We start from the raw sequence: 12,746 nt of genomic DNA on the forward strand, positions 1-12,746 counted from the left end.
GGACCAAAGCCACCGAGAGCCACCATGGCACATCATCACCTCCGTCACCGAGCAGGACACCCACAAGAAGCCCCATCCTGATGCGCTCTCCCGGCTCCTCCACAAACCCCTCCTCTCTTCCAGCCCCTCTGCCACCATGGTGGGTCTGAAGCCCCCCGAGGTGCCCCGCCAGCCGCCGTGAAGTTCGTCAGCGCGGGGATGGCCGGCTGCATCGCTGACCTGTTCACCTTTCCCTGGATACCGCCAAAGTGCGGCTGCAGGTACGGTCTGCCGGGCCCCAAAACCCTGTGGGCAAAGGGAGCCCATGCCAGCTCTAGCACAGAGCTGGTGGTGCTTGGGGAGAACAGAAGTGGGTGACATAGTTGGCACCCCACAGATCCAGGGCGAGGTGAGGATCCCCCGGACCATCAGCTCTGTGGAATACCGGGGTGTTTTGGGGACACTGAGCACCATGGTGAGGACAGAGGGAGCCCGCAGCCTCTACAGTGGGCTGGTGGCTGGGCTGCAGCGCCAGATGAGCTTCGCCTCCATCCGCATCGGGCTGTATGACTCTGTGAAGCAGCTCTACACCCCCAAGGGCGCTGAGAGTGAGTGTGCAGGCAGTCTGGACATCCCTGCACACCCCCTTCCTGATGCACAGCCCTCTCCCAGAGAGAAGCTTACCCTGGGGGGCACAACTCCCCAAGATGACCCTCTGTGAGGCACCACGGGCCACTCACCCTGGGGTCCCCGCAGGGCCGGTGGTCCCTGCAGGGCCAGGAGCCCCAATACCTGCCCTCTCCAGACACAGGCATGGTCGTGAGACTCCTGGCTGGCTGCACCACGGGAGCTGTGGCCGTGGCCTGTGCCCAGCCCACCGACGTGGTCAAGGTCCGGTTCCAGGCCAGTGGGGCGCTGTCAGACAGTGCCCGCCGGTACAGCGGCACCATGGATGCCTATCGCACCATCGCCCGGAGGAGGGGTTCGCGGGCTCTGGAGAGGTAGGAGGAGACAGGGATGGGCATGGGAAAGGGATGGGGTGGGAATAGAAATGAAACGGGGACGAGGAAGGAAGAGGTATGGGGACAAGAAGGAGGACAGCAGGGTTTGGGCACCTGCCCAGGGTGCTCCAGAGGGGCTGTGACCAGCATTCCCAATGCCACCACCCTCCTGCCCAGGGACGCTGCCCAACATCGCCCGCAATGCCATCATCAACTGCGGGAGCTCGTCACCTACGACCTCCTCAAGGACGCGCTACTGCGGGCACAGCTCATGACAGGTGAGGACGGCATGGGGGGACATGGCCAGGTGCCATCCCTGTGCCCGCAACATCCAAGCCCCGGCTCTTCCCCACCTTTAGACAACGCCCCATGCCACTTTGTGGCCTGCCTTTGGCGCTGGGTTCTGCGCCACAGTGGTGGCATCACCGGTGGACGTGGTGAAGACGCGGTACATGAACGCCAGCCCCGGGCAGTACCGCAACGCCCTGAGCTGCCTCCTAGCCCTGCTCATGCAGGATGGCCCCGCCGGCCTCTACAAGGGTGAGTTGAGCACCTGCAAACTCGCTGCGATGACTGCACGGATCCGTGGCATTGAACCCCAGATATTCCAACCACGTGCTGGGCTTTGGGATGGGCATGTCCCCGGCAGGTCCCCTTCAGCACTGCTTTTCCCGGCACAGCTTCGTCCCGTCCTTCCTGCGGCTGGGCTCCTGGAACGTGGTGATGTTTGTGTCATACGAGCAGCTGCAGCGCGCCATGCTGCTGGCGCGGCCGGCCCTGGCGTGAGCCCTGCGGCGCCTCTCGCCGGCCCAGCGAGGCTCAGCATCAATTACATTAATTGCTGAAGCGCTGGGGGCAGTGAAGCCACACGCTCGGGGAGGGACACGAGAGACGGAAGGAGAAAGGATGCTGTTTGAGGAGAAACATGGGAGAACTGAGGTTTTCAGAGAAGAATTTTAAGGGACAAAGGAATAAACGTTTCTTGGCTTTCCGGCCAGGAAGAGCAGCGCTTCCCAAGAGCAGTGGTATGGGCAGGTGGGACCAAGCTGAGGGCCAGAGAATCCCTGTTATTCCTTACTGGCGCTTCTAATAAACCGCCCCTATGGGTCTGATCACAGCGTGGCTCAGGGTTTCTTTACCTTTTGGGGGGTTGAAGGTCATTGTCTCAGCTCCACACGTGACACCAGTCAGGCTCACATTCTCTACCACTTTTGGTGCACTGAACATTTTCCCATTAATCCCTAATTATTCAGGTCTGTCACAATCACCAGCAGCATCTCCAACCTTTTGCCCTGCCAAGGCGGCAGCAGATCCCTGACCCTTGCCAATCCCATTAAAGCCTCAAATGGTCCCTTTTTAGGACAGTGAAAATGTACATCCTAAGCAGGAGAGGACACAGAATTCTCTTTCCCTGTTTATCAAGCACAAGACACCTGGGAATTGCTTTCTTCCCATGGGTAACTGGCAGGAACAGGATTTCCTCTGTCATCACTCCAGCTGTAGCATCGTCATTTGTCACAGATACGCAGTTCTGTTTCAAGGACTCCCATCAGAAATTTGGTTACTGTTATCAGAAGCAAATCCCCAAGGCGGTTTTCACTCCCTGGAAAGAGCAGCAATGACCTAGGACAGCTGCTGCCACAGGAAAAGCTGGCGCCGCGGTACCCGCAGGCGGTACCCGCAGGGGCGGGGCCCCGCGATGGGCGCTGCACCGGCGGCTGCGGTTCCCCCCGCGTGTCCGCCCGAGCGCGCCCCGGGGCGCGGAACCCGCGGGGCGCTTTCCTTCGGCGGCCCTTTCCCGCTGTGCCAGCGGCAGCTGCGCCAGGAACGGGCTGTCCTGAGCCAGGGATGGGGAAAATCGCCGGGAACGAGCGACCGGTGCCTTCAGGTGAGTGGGCGGAAGGGAGAGAGGGCTGCGCAGGGTCACCTGGATCCGGTGGGATCCGCAGGGGCACGTGCGTTCTTTTAGCACTGATACCTGGGACCCAACTGCTGTGTGGGACGAGTTTGTCCCGAGACTTGAGGCTCTCTGGGATCATTTTTCATGGAATAAAGCTCGTGCCGCGTTCCCAGCTGCGATGACAACGTTTTATGGGATGGGCTGAGCTCCGTTTCCCGGGAAGCAGCGGGATGGGTGTCCCGGTGCCCACTCCCATGGGTCGCAGCGAGAAGCTGCTCCTGTGTCGTGTCGCCGGGTCGAAGGTGAGTGGGAAAAACTGAACAGTCCTGAAGGAAACCGATGGAAAAACAAGGTTTGTTTGGTTTTGGACTAGACATTTTCCCCCTGACCCCACCTGATCTCTGTGTTCTGCCTTAGGAACCAGGAACAGGAGAGGGAAGGGGGAATGGGGACAAAAACAATTCGTTACTCCTAAAGGGACGAGTTTATTTGTATTTATTTCCTGACCCACCTGGAATGATTTGGGTCTCAGGAGGCACCTGGGAGCCTCCTGTTGTGTTCTGGGTGGGGCCGTGGTTATAAAAGGGGTAAAGGATCGGGGAGGGGGATGGTGGAAGGTAGAGGAGCAATATCTTGGGCCAGTGACACCTTGGGGATTTGCGTCTGGAAATGGCCTGATGGGAGTCCTGGAAACAGAACTGAGAAATGAGAATACTGCAGCTGGAGTGCTGAGAATGGAGAGGCTGTAGTGAGCGTTGTCTGGTGAGTCTCCTGATGTCCCATATCTAATGCTGTGCTGTCACCAAGTCTCCTCATTCTGACTTAAACCGTCTTGAAATGTGCTTAAGTTACAAATTGGACTACAACATGCACACGGGAAGCTTCATGCTCCTAAGGGAATGCTTTAGGGATGTGCAGCTTCCGAGCTGCACAAATCATTCAGGCTCCCACAGAAACCTGTTGGGCTGTGGTTCTGGGGCAGGAGTGTCAGAAAAGTGGGTCTTCAGTGCCACCTTACTAGTGATTTTCCTTGGAGCTCTCAAGATCAGGATGAAATGGTGTTCATGCCCCACTGGGAAAGCATGGAGCAGGATCAGTGTTGTAGCTGTGTGTTTTTCCTGCTGTCTGCACTCTCTCAAGGATGCCCTGGAGTGCTCTGGCTCAAGGCAGGATAATCTGTGTGTAAGAACTTCCCATGCCTGTCTGTGCAGCTGGGTCAGTCACTGGGTGTCCCATGGAATCCCTGAAGTTGGAAAAGCCCTTTTGGATGCTGAAATGCCCCCAGGACAAACCTTCCCAAGCTGGAAGCAAAGCCAGTGGCAGGGAGGGAAATCCAAGAGGGTGGTGGGAAAGGCTTTCTACCAGGTCTGGACACCCTCAAGGCAGGGGTGATTTTTAAATGTCTGTCTGCAGCAGCAGCTCCCTCCCTACCTGAGAGCTGCCTCAGCTTGGATGAGTGTGAGGATATCCAGCTCTTGCTTAGGGCTTGGAGCATGGCGGGGTGCAGAACTCATGTTAAACCTTGTTTAAACACTTCTAATATAAAAATATATTAAAACAGAGACATTTGAGGAAATAACATACAAAAGTCTATTGCATGCATAGGTACAAGCTGTCTTTATTAAAGATTCGTATTGATGGATGTTTTGTCGAACAACTCTGAGGGCAGAATGTGTCCAAAAAGCTTTGTTAACCCCTTGTCTTCTGCTGGTAGGGCAGTGTCTTACCCCAGTTCTTGAGGGCTCTGTGGAGATTCCTGCCTGGAGCAGGGTCACCCCTTGAGGATGAGCCACAGAGATTCGGTCATTGGACTGGCTGAGGATCTATTTCTACTTAGTAATTGTTTTTGCTGCCTTTAATGTCATGGCTGCAGCATTCATCAGATAGCAGGCCCTGCTCCAGCAGTTACAGCTCCTGTGCTGGGCAGGGAACACTTCTGGGGAAGGGCTTTCAGTCTCATCAGTGTCCATTTCAATCAATAATTTGTTTTATTTCCATCAGTCTCTCCGGTTTGCCGCCCTCGGTCCCACGGACAGAGCTGTGTAAAGGTTCGAACTCATCTGTACAAAGTCCTGCCAGTGCTTCCAGCAGCAGGTGCTGGAGGCGTCAAGAGCTGCTTTTTGAGCCTCGTTCTCCCCTCGAGCTTTACAGAGGGTGACAAACTCTGCCCTCAAGAATCTAATGTTTATATTGATCCTACAGCTGGATAGTTCAGGTAGCAGGCATTAGAGTCAGTTCTAATGACACAACACAGGTTTTGTCCCACAAAGACCAGCTGAACTTCTTGAGATTGCACACAGATGATGCACTGGGACTTTGGGGTCAATAGTAAGTGTTGCCAGGTAATTCTCGTGAGATTGAGCTGAAGTGATGTTATGGTTGAGAGCTGCATCTCCCCTGCTCCCAGCAGAGGAGGCAGAGCTGGGACAGGATAGCTCCTCCATTCCTTGGTTCCACCACAGTCCCGTGTGTTCCTTCCCGGGGCTGCTGCGGGAATTGGTTCTGTAAGTGACAGATAAAAATTCTGCTTACCTTCGAATCTTACAGGAGAGCTGCACTGAATGTCGCAGGAAAAGGTGGAAAGGGGTTTCGGGCGGGGCGGCGGCTGCAGTTCCGCCTCTGCCCACCCGAGGGCGCTGCGCCCGCGCCGCCGCTCCGTGCCCGCCCCGCGCGCCTCGGGGTCCCCGCGGTGGCCTCGGGGCGCCGGGCGGGGGCCGCGGCTGAGGCCAGGATGAGACACGGCGGCTGAGCTCTCGCTGCCTGGAGCCTCCACACCGGGCCCTCAGGGCAGCAGATCCTGCAGGGCGAGATGGTGCCTCTTCCCATGCCAGTGGCCCTCCCTGCTACGAGCTGCCCAGCTGTCAAACTCTGCCTGCTGTTATATTGCAGGTCTGCAGCAGTGCTCAGGCTCGAAGAGTGGCTTAAGGGTTTGTGAGAGCACAACGGGAAATAGATAAATCCTCTCCAGTAGGTTGAGGGCTGTCTCATTAAATTCGAGGCTCCTGGAATTGATGAGTACCGGATAGGGACCACAGGGGAGGAAAAGGGGCGGTACATGAGAAGGGAAAGTGTCTGTTGCACTGAGGATGTTGTTACACGGCGCCTGGTCCTTTCTGCGGGGAGTTTCACCGAGGATGTTGTTACAGGGTAAATGGCCCTTTATGCCGGATGTTCTGCTGTGGATCTTGTAACAAGGGACCTGATACTTTATGTGGAATGTACTACTGTGGATGTTACAACTACCTGATCTTTCACGTGGGAAGTTTTATGGAGGATGTAGTTACAAGGTAAATGGTCCTTTATGGGGGAAGTTTTACTTTCGTGTCAAAAAGCCTTGGGACTGCTCGGGAATGCAGTGTGGGATATTTGACCTTTGAAATGGGTCCCGTTTGGGTACAAAATACTCATTTTAAAGTGGTTTGGGGTTTTTCTCACCTCGGAGGAGTGTGAGGCTGACTAGTCAGGTTGGTGTCTGACAAGGGGAGGGTGTTCTGGGTTCCAGCAGTACTGCAAGGGCTGCTGCTTTGGGGCATAATAAGGAAACCAACAATATTCCTGCTGTGCAAATGTGGCTGGGAGTGGAACAGCAAGCAGCAAAGCTGGGCTTTGCTCCTTAAATCCCAGAACCCCTGGGTTTAAATTCCATCAACCAGAGGAGGGAATGAACCCTGGTGCCAGCCATCCTGGGGGCATTGGACAGGAGTTACCAGCTTCTCTGTTATCATTTGCGTGATGTGAGTCTCCCTTGATCAGAGAGAGCAGAAAATGAAGCAGGAAGGGGAGCTCATTTTGTTTCTGTGAACTCCAGGCTTGGGCAGCTGCAGAGCAGTTCGGTTTCAAATAACCCTGCCCAAATACAGTCAGCTTGAACCTCTCTTGGGCACTTTTGGATCCTTCTGTGCCACTCCTTCTCTGATCCTTTACCTGAAAGGTGTGGGCTCAGAAACACCTGCCTACTGCATGGTATTTTACATGTACAATTTTTTTTTTCTTAGAAAAGCCATCAGGTGTAATGAAAATCTATTCATTGTAAAAACCCTGTGGAAAACAGGTGGTTGGTACACTACTTGATAGTAGCTCTTGGGCTTTTCTTCTTCTTGAACCTGTTCTGAAGAGGACCCCTAAACTGGAAAATTGAAGGGGGGGGGGGGGGAGGGAGGTTGCTTTTAATTTTTTTTTAAATGTTTCTATGGAGCTTGGTATGTCAAGTGACACTACCAAAATAGAATTGGAATAATTGAACTTCAGGACATGGCACTTAATTCTTTTAATGTGTTTGTGTGGGTGCAGGAAATGCCAAATCCCAAAGCAATATGTCTGTAATATTAAGTGCAACATCTGTAAAACCAAGTCCTCAGTGTGGGCTTTTCACATGGATGCAAATGGTCTAAAGGCCTTTCTTGTGTCCCAAAAGCCAAAAGAAACCTGCCAAAAGCAGGCCTTCATTGCATATCAGGGATTTCAATTTGCTGTTGGATTCTTCCCTCCAGTCTGCTCTCTTTGGGTTCTTGTGCCAAAGGGGATCTGGCCCCAGAGCCATACAGGGTTGTCTGTTGCCTTAATAAATGTAAATGAAATTTACCAAGTCTGTCAGGAAAGCAAAAATATCCTGGGGTTTGTTTGGCCGAAGATGGAACACGAAGGTGTCCATAACTAGTAGTGAGTGTGAGTGCTGATAGTTTTGGGTTGTGTGGTGCCTCTGGTCCCTCAGAAGTCAGGGCAAGGCTGAAGAAGGGAGGGAACCTGCCACGGCTGTAGGTGAGGACAGTATTGGCTGTTTCAAACTGCTTGATCCAGAACCGGGAGAACAGCTTTTCTCCTTTCTCTCCATCACTCATGTTCTTCTCACTGGGGAAACAGAAATAATTTTAGAAAAATTAGAAATTTTAGAATAATTAGAAAAATCCAGCTAAAAATCTCACCTGTGTCTCCCCTAAGTTATCCTAGTTATTCCCAGCTAGGAGCTGCAAGAAATTCAGGCAGGGGAGATGACATCAGGGAACAGTTGTAAATTCAAAGGCAAAAAGAGATCTACTGGCAAAGGGCAGGAAAGGGGAAAGGTTTCAGAAGACATTTCTGCAGTCTAATTAATAACTATTTCTAATTCTCCAGTGAGAAGAACACGAACTCACAGCCATTAAGGCCTGATGGTCCCCCGCAGTGAGAGCTCAGCATACGTCCACAGAGGCAAGTCCATCATCTGAAAGGAAAAAAAGAAGAAAAAGGTGATTTATTTTGCTTCAAAGTTATTTCAAGTTCTTAAAGCCCAACCAACATTTGCTCTTGATTTTGGTTGGGGGAATCATGAGCAATGGGCACAGGTCATGTCATTCATTTAGCTGAAAACCTGGCATAATTTAGAGGGGACACAAGACCTGTTCGTGTAGGAAGATGTGAGGGGATGTCAAGGGGAATGAGGTGGCATTTTTGAGGGAAAATGCTGAGGCAACTGAAGGGGGCCCAGCAGAAAATTTCCCTGGGAAATCCAAGGCCGCTTGGGACCAGAGCAGGGCTCTCTAGGGGTAGCAGTGAGGGGTCAGCACTCGGGACTCACTGCATCCTCCTTCCTTGGCAGCAGCCGGGAGGGAAGGGAGAAGAGGCCCCATGTGGGACAAGGCCAGAGACAGCAAGCAGAGGAGCAGCCTCAGGCTGGAAAGGGGCAGGAGAAAGGCACTGTGGGCAAAGGGACGTCCCTGGAATTAGCAGGGCACCTGTGGGGAACAGAATGGACACTCTGAGGGCAAATGGAGGTGAGGAGTGGACAGTTTGGGGCAAAATCTGAGTTCATCTACAGGGAAATAAGTAGGGGATATTTTGGAGGGAAAAGCTGAAGTGATGAGTTCACCCATCTTGGCCCAAGTTGTGTTTGCACAAAGCAGGACCAGAGGTGAAGGTCAATCCAAAGCTAACCCTGCTTGACCTCTAAATTCACGGATAAGTTTTACAAGCTGCCAAATGAGGGATTAAAAATGAAACCAAGAGCATTAATGAGATTCCTGGGAATCCCATTACCTCGTTGTCATAGAACTTTTAACAGAGTTTTGAGCTTTTGATGTCAACAATGCATTTCTTTATTTGGATTATTTACTGTGTGGGATTTAGATTTTAAAGCCCTCATGGTGGCCCTGACACTGCTCGGGAGCTGGTAGGAAAAGCAGAGTCAGAGCTCTTGGCAGGTGCAGGGTGTTTTCCCCCAGAGTGGATTGTGGAGGAACTGTTTGGGATTTGGATCGTCCCTCTGGTGGTGCCAGTTGCTGTGATTTGTATAATTCCATACATTTGACTCCCAAAACTTCCCAGCCCAGGGGCTTTAGCTGACAGGGCAGCACAAAGATTGTTCTCTGTGTGGTACCCAGATTTGAAGTTCGCTATCCGCTTTACTAGTTCAGATGAATTATACCCCTATCGCCAGATTCCCTGCTCAATTCCCGCTGGAATACCTTCACAGTGCCTCATAGAGCGTGGATATTCCCATGCAGAGCTGCTATTTAAACCGGCTGTGTCAGGAACCAGCAGAGCTTCCAGGGAAGCTCAGCAGGTCAGGGCAAGGACAGTTTCATGTTCATAGAATTTGCTATTTATAACCCTCATCCCCCAGCCCCAATGTCCCAGGGGGCACCTGACAGAGTTCCCTGGAATTCAGCTGCCCACCCCCCCGAGCCCGGGCTCCAGGTGATATTTGAAAGCAGGAGAAGGCGCTGGCCGGACGCGCTGCCAGCCCCTGCTGAGGCAGCCCCTGTGCCCACGGGAGGACTTGTCTCCCTGCAGGAGCTGATTTCATTCCAGAGCCTCAGGAGTGGCCTCTGCAAGTTCTTTTCCCTCAGGAAAGGGATGCACATCCCTGCCTTCAGGGCACCAGCAGTGGGAGCCACCTGGGAAAGCTTTCCATCAGTTGTGCAGTTCCAGCTGGCTCCCCAAAAACTCCCAACTCAATCCAAACAGATTTCTCTGACTCTGGCCTTTCATTTGAAGGCATCTCTGAGGGCATTGCTTGGCATTTCATTGTGCTGGGGGAAGCTTGCCTTGGCTTTAACGCTGCTGAGGGATGATGGCCTCAGGCTGGAAGGGAAGGCATTTTGGGTGGCTGGGACACATGCTGGCAGGAGTGTGGGAGGTCAGCACCGGGAATTGCTGTCTGAGCCCCTCTGCAAAGAGCCCGTGCTGACATTCCCCAGTGCCAGCTGTTCCTTGGGGCATTTTTGGGGTGTCAGTGGGGTCTGTCGGGGCTGAAGCATTTGCGGGTGCCTGTTCAGAGCAGCCCCTGGCCCAGGGGCCGCGGGCAGCCCTTTTTCCATGTCCATCCCAGCGCTGCCCGGGCAGCCCAGTGCCCGTTCCCGGGATGTGTGTTTGGCACGCTGTGTGCCACGGGCAGGACACTGCAGGCACAGCTCCTCTCTGTAAATCCAAAGCACAAGAGCTGCTGCTTCCCTTCCTGGGCCTCCCAGCCTTCTCCTTCCCCCTGTTCCCTGCCAGCTGGGACACACAGAAGGAGCACCAAGGAACACTCCTGGCAGTGAGCAGGAGTCGCTGAGAGCTCTGTGCAGCTCTGGGCTGGAAAAGCTGGCCCGGCCTCAGCAGCCCCTGGGATTTTGGGCTGTGAACACTCACCTGTGGGAAAGGCCCCTCTGCAGGCAGGAGCAGCCCTGACCCTCTCCAGAAGAGCTTTGGCCGTGGACCAAGTGAACCCTCAGGACTTGCCTTGCTCATTTCTCCCTGGAAAGGGCCATGGAAGGAGCACCTTTACAGCTGTTGGGTAAATCCTGGAAAGGGCAGGAAATCAGGTTATGGGAAGAGTTCAGTGCTGTCACACAACTGCTCACCTGTGTTGTTGCATGATCAGATGCTGGCCATGGAGCTCTGCCCTGGGGCCATTGCAGGGGCTGGTGTGGAAAGCAGCATTAGCATAAAAGAAGGAGCTGTATTTGCATAGGAATGACCTTGCTGGCACTTGGCATTCCTATCCCAGGCAGGACATTGCCAGGAGCTGAGATTGGCTTGGCTGGAGCAGGGAGCTGAGAGTGCCCAGGTGTGGGTTCAATCGCCAGAGGAGCCATTCACATAAGGGTGCGACTTGGTGGTCTTTGTGTATCCATTCCCACTCAGGATCTCCTGTGCTCTGGAAATAAAGAAGAAACATTTTTCACTGGACTTTTAAAGCCAGAGTTTTTGCATTGGAGCATAAGCCCCAGAGAAAGCGGGGGGGGGAGGAAGGAGAGCATCAGGTCTCACGCGGCAGTTGGGATGAGCGGCTCAAGCAGCAGCGAGCCCCGGCGAGGCCCCGGTCCCGCAGCGGGCACAGTGAGAGCAGGAGCGGCAGCAGCAGCAGCCTCGGCGCCAGCGCCCGGCCCGGAGCGGCTCGTCCCGCTGCAGCCGCGCTCGTTGGGCGGGGCCGCGGCGGGCGGGAGGCCCCCAAGGGAGCGGCCCCGGGGCAGGGGGAGGCGGGCGCTGCTGTGCGCAGGGGGTGCGGCGGCCCCGGCAGTGGCGGGGCTGGGGGAGCTCCGCGTCCCCGCGGGGGCTGCGGGCGGGGCCGGGCCGGGAGCGCCGGCGCTCCGGTTGCGCCAGGGGGCGCCCCACAGGGCGGGCGGCGCTGAGGGAGCGGCGGCCTCGGGGGGTGCCGGGGGCAGCACGGGCGGTCCCCGCGGCCCGCCCGCTTCCAGGCGCGATCCAGCGCCTGCTGCGGGGAAGCGCCGCCCTCCCGGCGGGCCCGGCACCGGCACGGCCCCGGCTCCCCGCGGCCGCAGCGGGAGCGTAGCCGGAGCTCCGGCGGGAGCCCAGCCCCGCGCTGGCCGCAGCCGGAGCGGCAGCGCCGGGCTCGGCCCCAGCGCCAATCCCGGAGCGGCTCTTGCCAGCCGCGCGGATGCGAGCCCAGCCGGCCTCGCGCCCACTCCCGAGCGGCTCGCCAGCCGCGGCGATCCCGATCCCTAATGCCATCCCCCGTCCACCTCAGTTCTCCGACCCCGGCAGCCGCACCCCCCCACCGAGAGACAAGCGGCTCGGCCGGGGCCCCAGCAGACACGACAGGACCCAGCCCCGAATCCCCGGGCCCGGGTCCCGTTCCCACCTCAGCGCCTCGGGCTCGGCGCAGCGCGGGAGCAGCCCCCGGTGCCGGGCTCCGCACAACGCCCGAACGACGGTCCCGCCGCAGCCCGGGAGGAGCAGGATGAGCATCCACCGCCCAAAGCGGAGCGGGCGCGGATCCGCCGGCATTTACCGGCGCGGGCGGGGCGGGGCGGGGCCGGCACAGGTGTGAAGGGCGGGGTCCGCACAGGTGCGCGGGGCCCCAGCGCGGCTGCGCGGGCGGGGCCGAGGGGATTTAAGCCTCGGGAATCGGCGCCGCCGCCATTTGCTCCCTCGGCGCTCGGTGGGACGGCTGTGGCCGGACCGGGCTCTATATTTCTGTATTTCTATGTCTCTGTATTTCTTTTCCTTTATATTTGTGTTTGTTTCTTTCTTCTAACCCTCTCCGTTCTCCCCCTCTACCTCCCCTCCCCACCCCCTACACCCTCCCCCCCCTACCCCCCCCTCCCTCTCCCCCTAGCCTCCCCTCCCTCCCCCCAGCCCGGTTCCCCCCATTCCCCCTCCCTGTCCCCTACACACCCCAACCCTGCCCTACCCATCCACTCTCTCTCCCCTTCCACCGTTCCTTCCCCCCATCCCGGGTCCCCCCTGCCCCCTCACCCTGCTCCCTTCCCCTCCCAATTCCCCCCACCTGCCCTCAATCCTCCCCGTCTCCCACTTTTCCTTCCCCCTCCACATCCCCCTGTTCTTCTTCCTCTTTCCCCCTCTGACCTTGACCCCCCCCCCCCACTGTGCTCCATCCTCGTCCTCCCCCCGCCTCCTTTCCTGTCCCCCCACCCACCTCTCCC

General features: G+C 56.3%; 1 protein-coding gene and 2 long non-coding RNA genes across 3 annotated transcripts; 2 read left to right on the forward strand and 1 right to left on the reverse strand.

Annotated features, from left to right (window-relative positions):
- The first annotated feature begins 53 nt into the window (after positions 1-53).
- Positions 54-2,074, forward strand: LOC104698110 (mitochondrial uncoupling protein 3-like). The gene is given in 11 exon segments (XM_039554810.1): positions 54-173; positions 176-232; positions 235-260; positions 377-587; positions 785-956; positions 958-980; positions 1,158-1,199; positions 1,202-1,258; positions 1,340-1,365; positions 1,367-1,524; positions 1,661-2,074. Coding segments are annotated over 11 exon segments (915 nt in total). The 5' UTR covers positions 54-136; the 3' UTR covers positions 1,767-2,074.
- A 710-nt stretch (positions 2,075-2,784) lies between these two features.
- Positions 2,785-8,079, forward strand: LOC104698108. The gene is made up of 3 exons (XR_753241.4): positions 2,785-2,868; positions 6,027-6,167; positions 7,993-8,079. It is a non-coding gene; the product is annotated as an uncharacterized LOC104698108 (long non-coding RNA).
- Positions 7,133-8,102, reverse strand: LOC120410278. The gene is made up of 2 exons (XR_005602320.1): positions 8,013-8,102; positions 7,133-7,728 (listed from the first exon to the last, which is right to left on the reverse strand). It is a non-coding gene; the product is annotated as an uncharacterized LOC120410278 (long non-coding RNA).
- Positions 8,103-12,746: the final 4,644 nt, after the last annotated feature.

This window comes from Corvus cornix, chromosome 1 (genome assembly GCF_000738735.6).
Source record: "Corvus cornix cornix isolate S_Up_H32 chromosome 1, ASM73873v5, whole genome shotgun sequence".
Classification (NCBI taxonomy): Eukaryota; Metazoa; Chordata; class Aves; order Passeriformes; family Corvidae; genus Corvus; species Corvus cornix.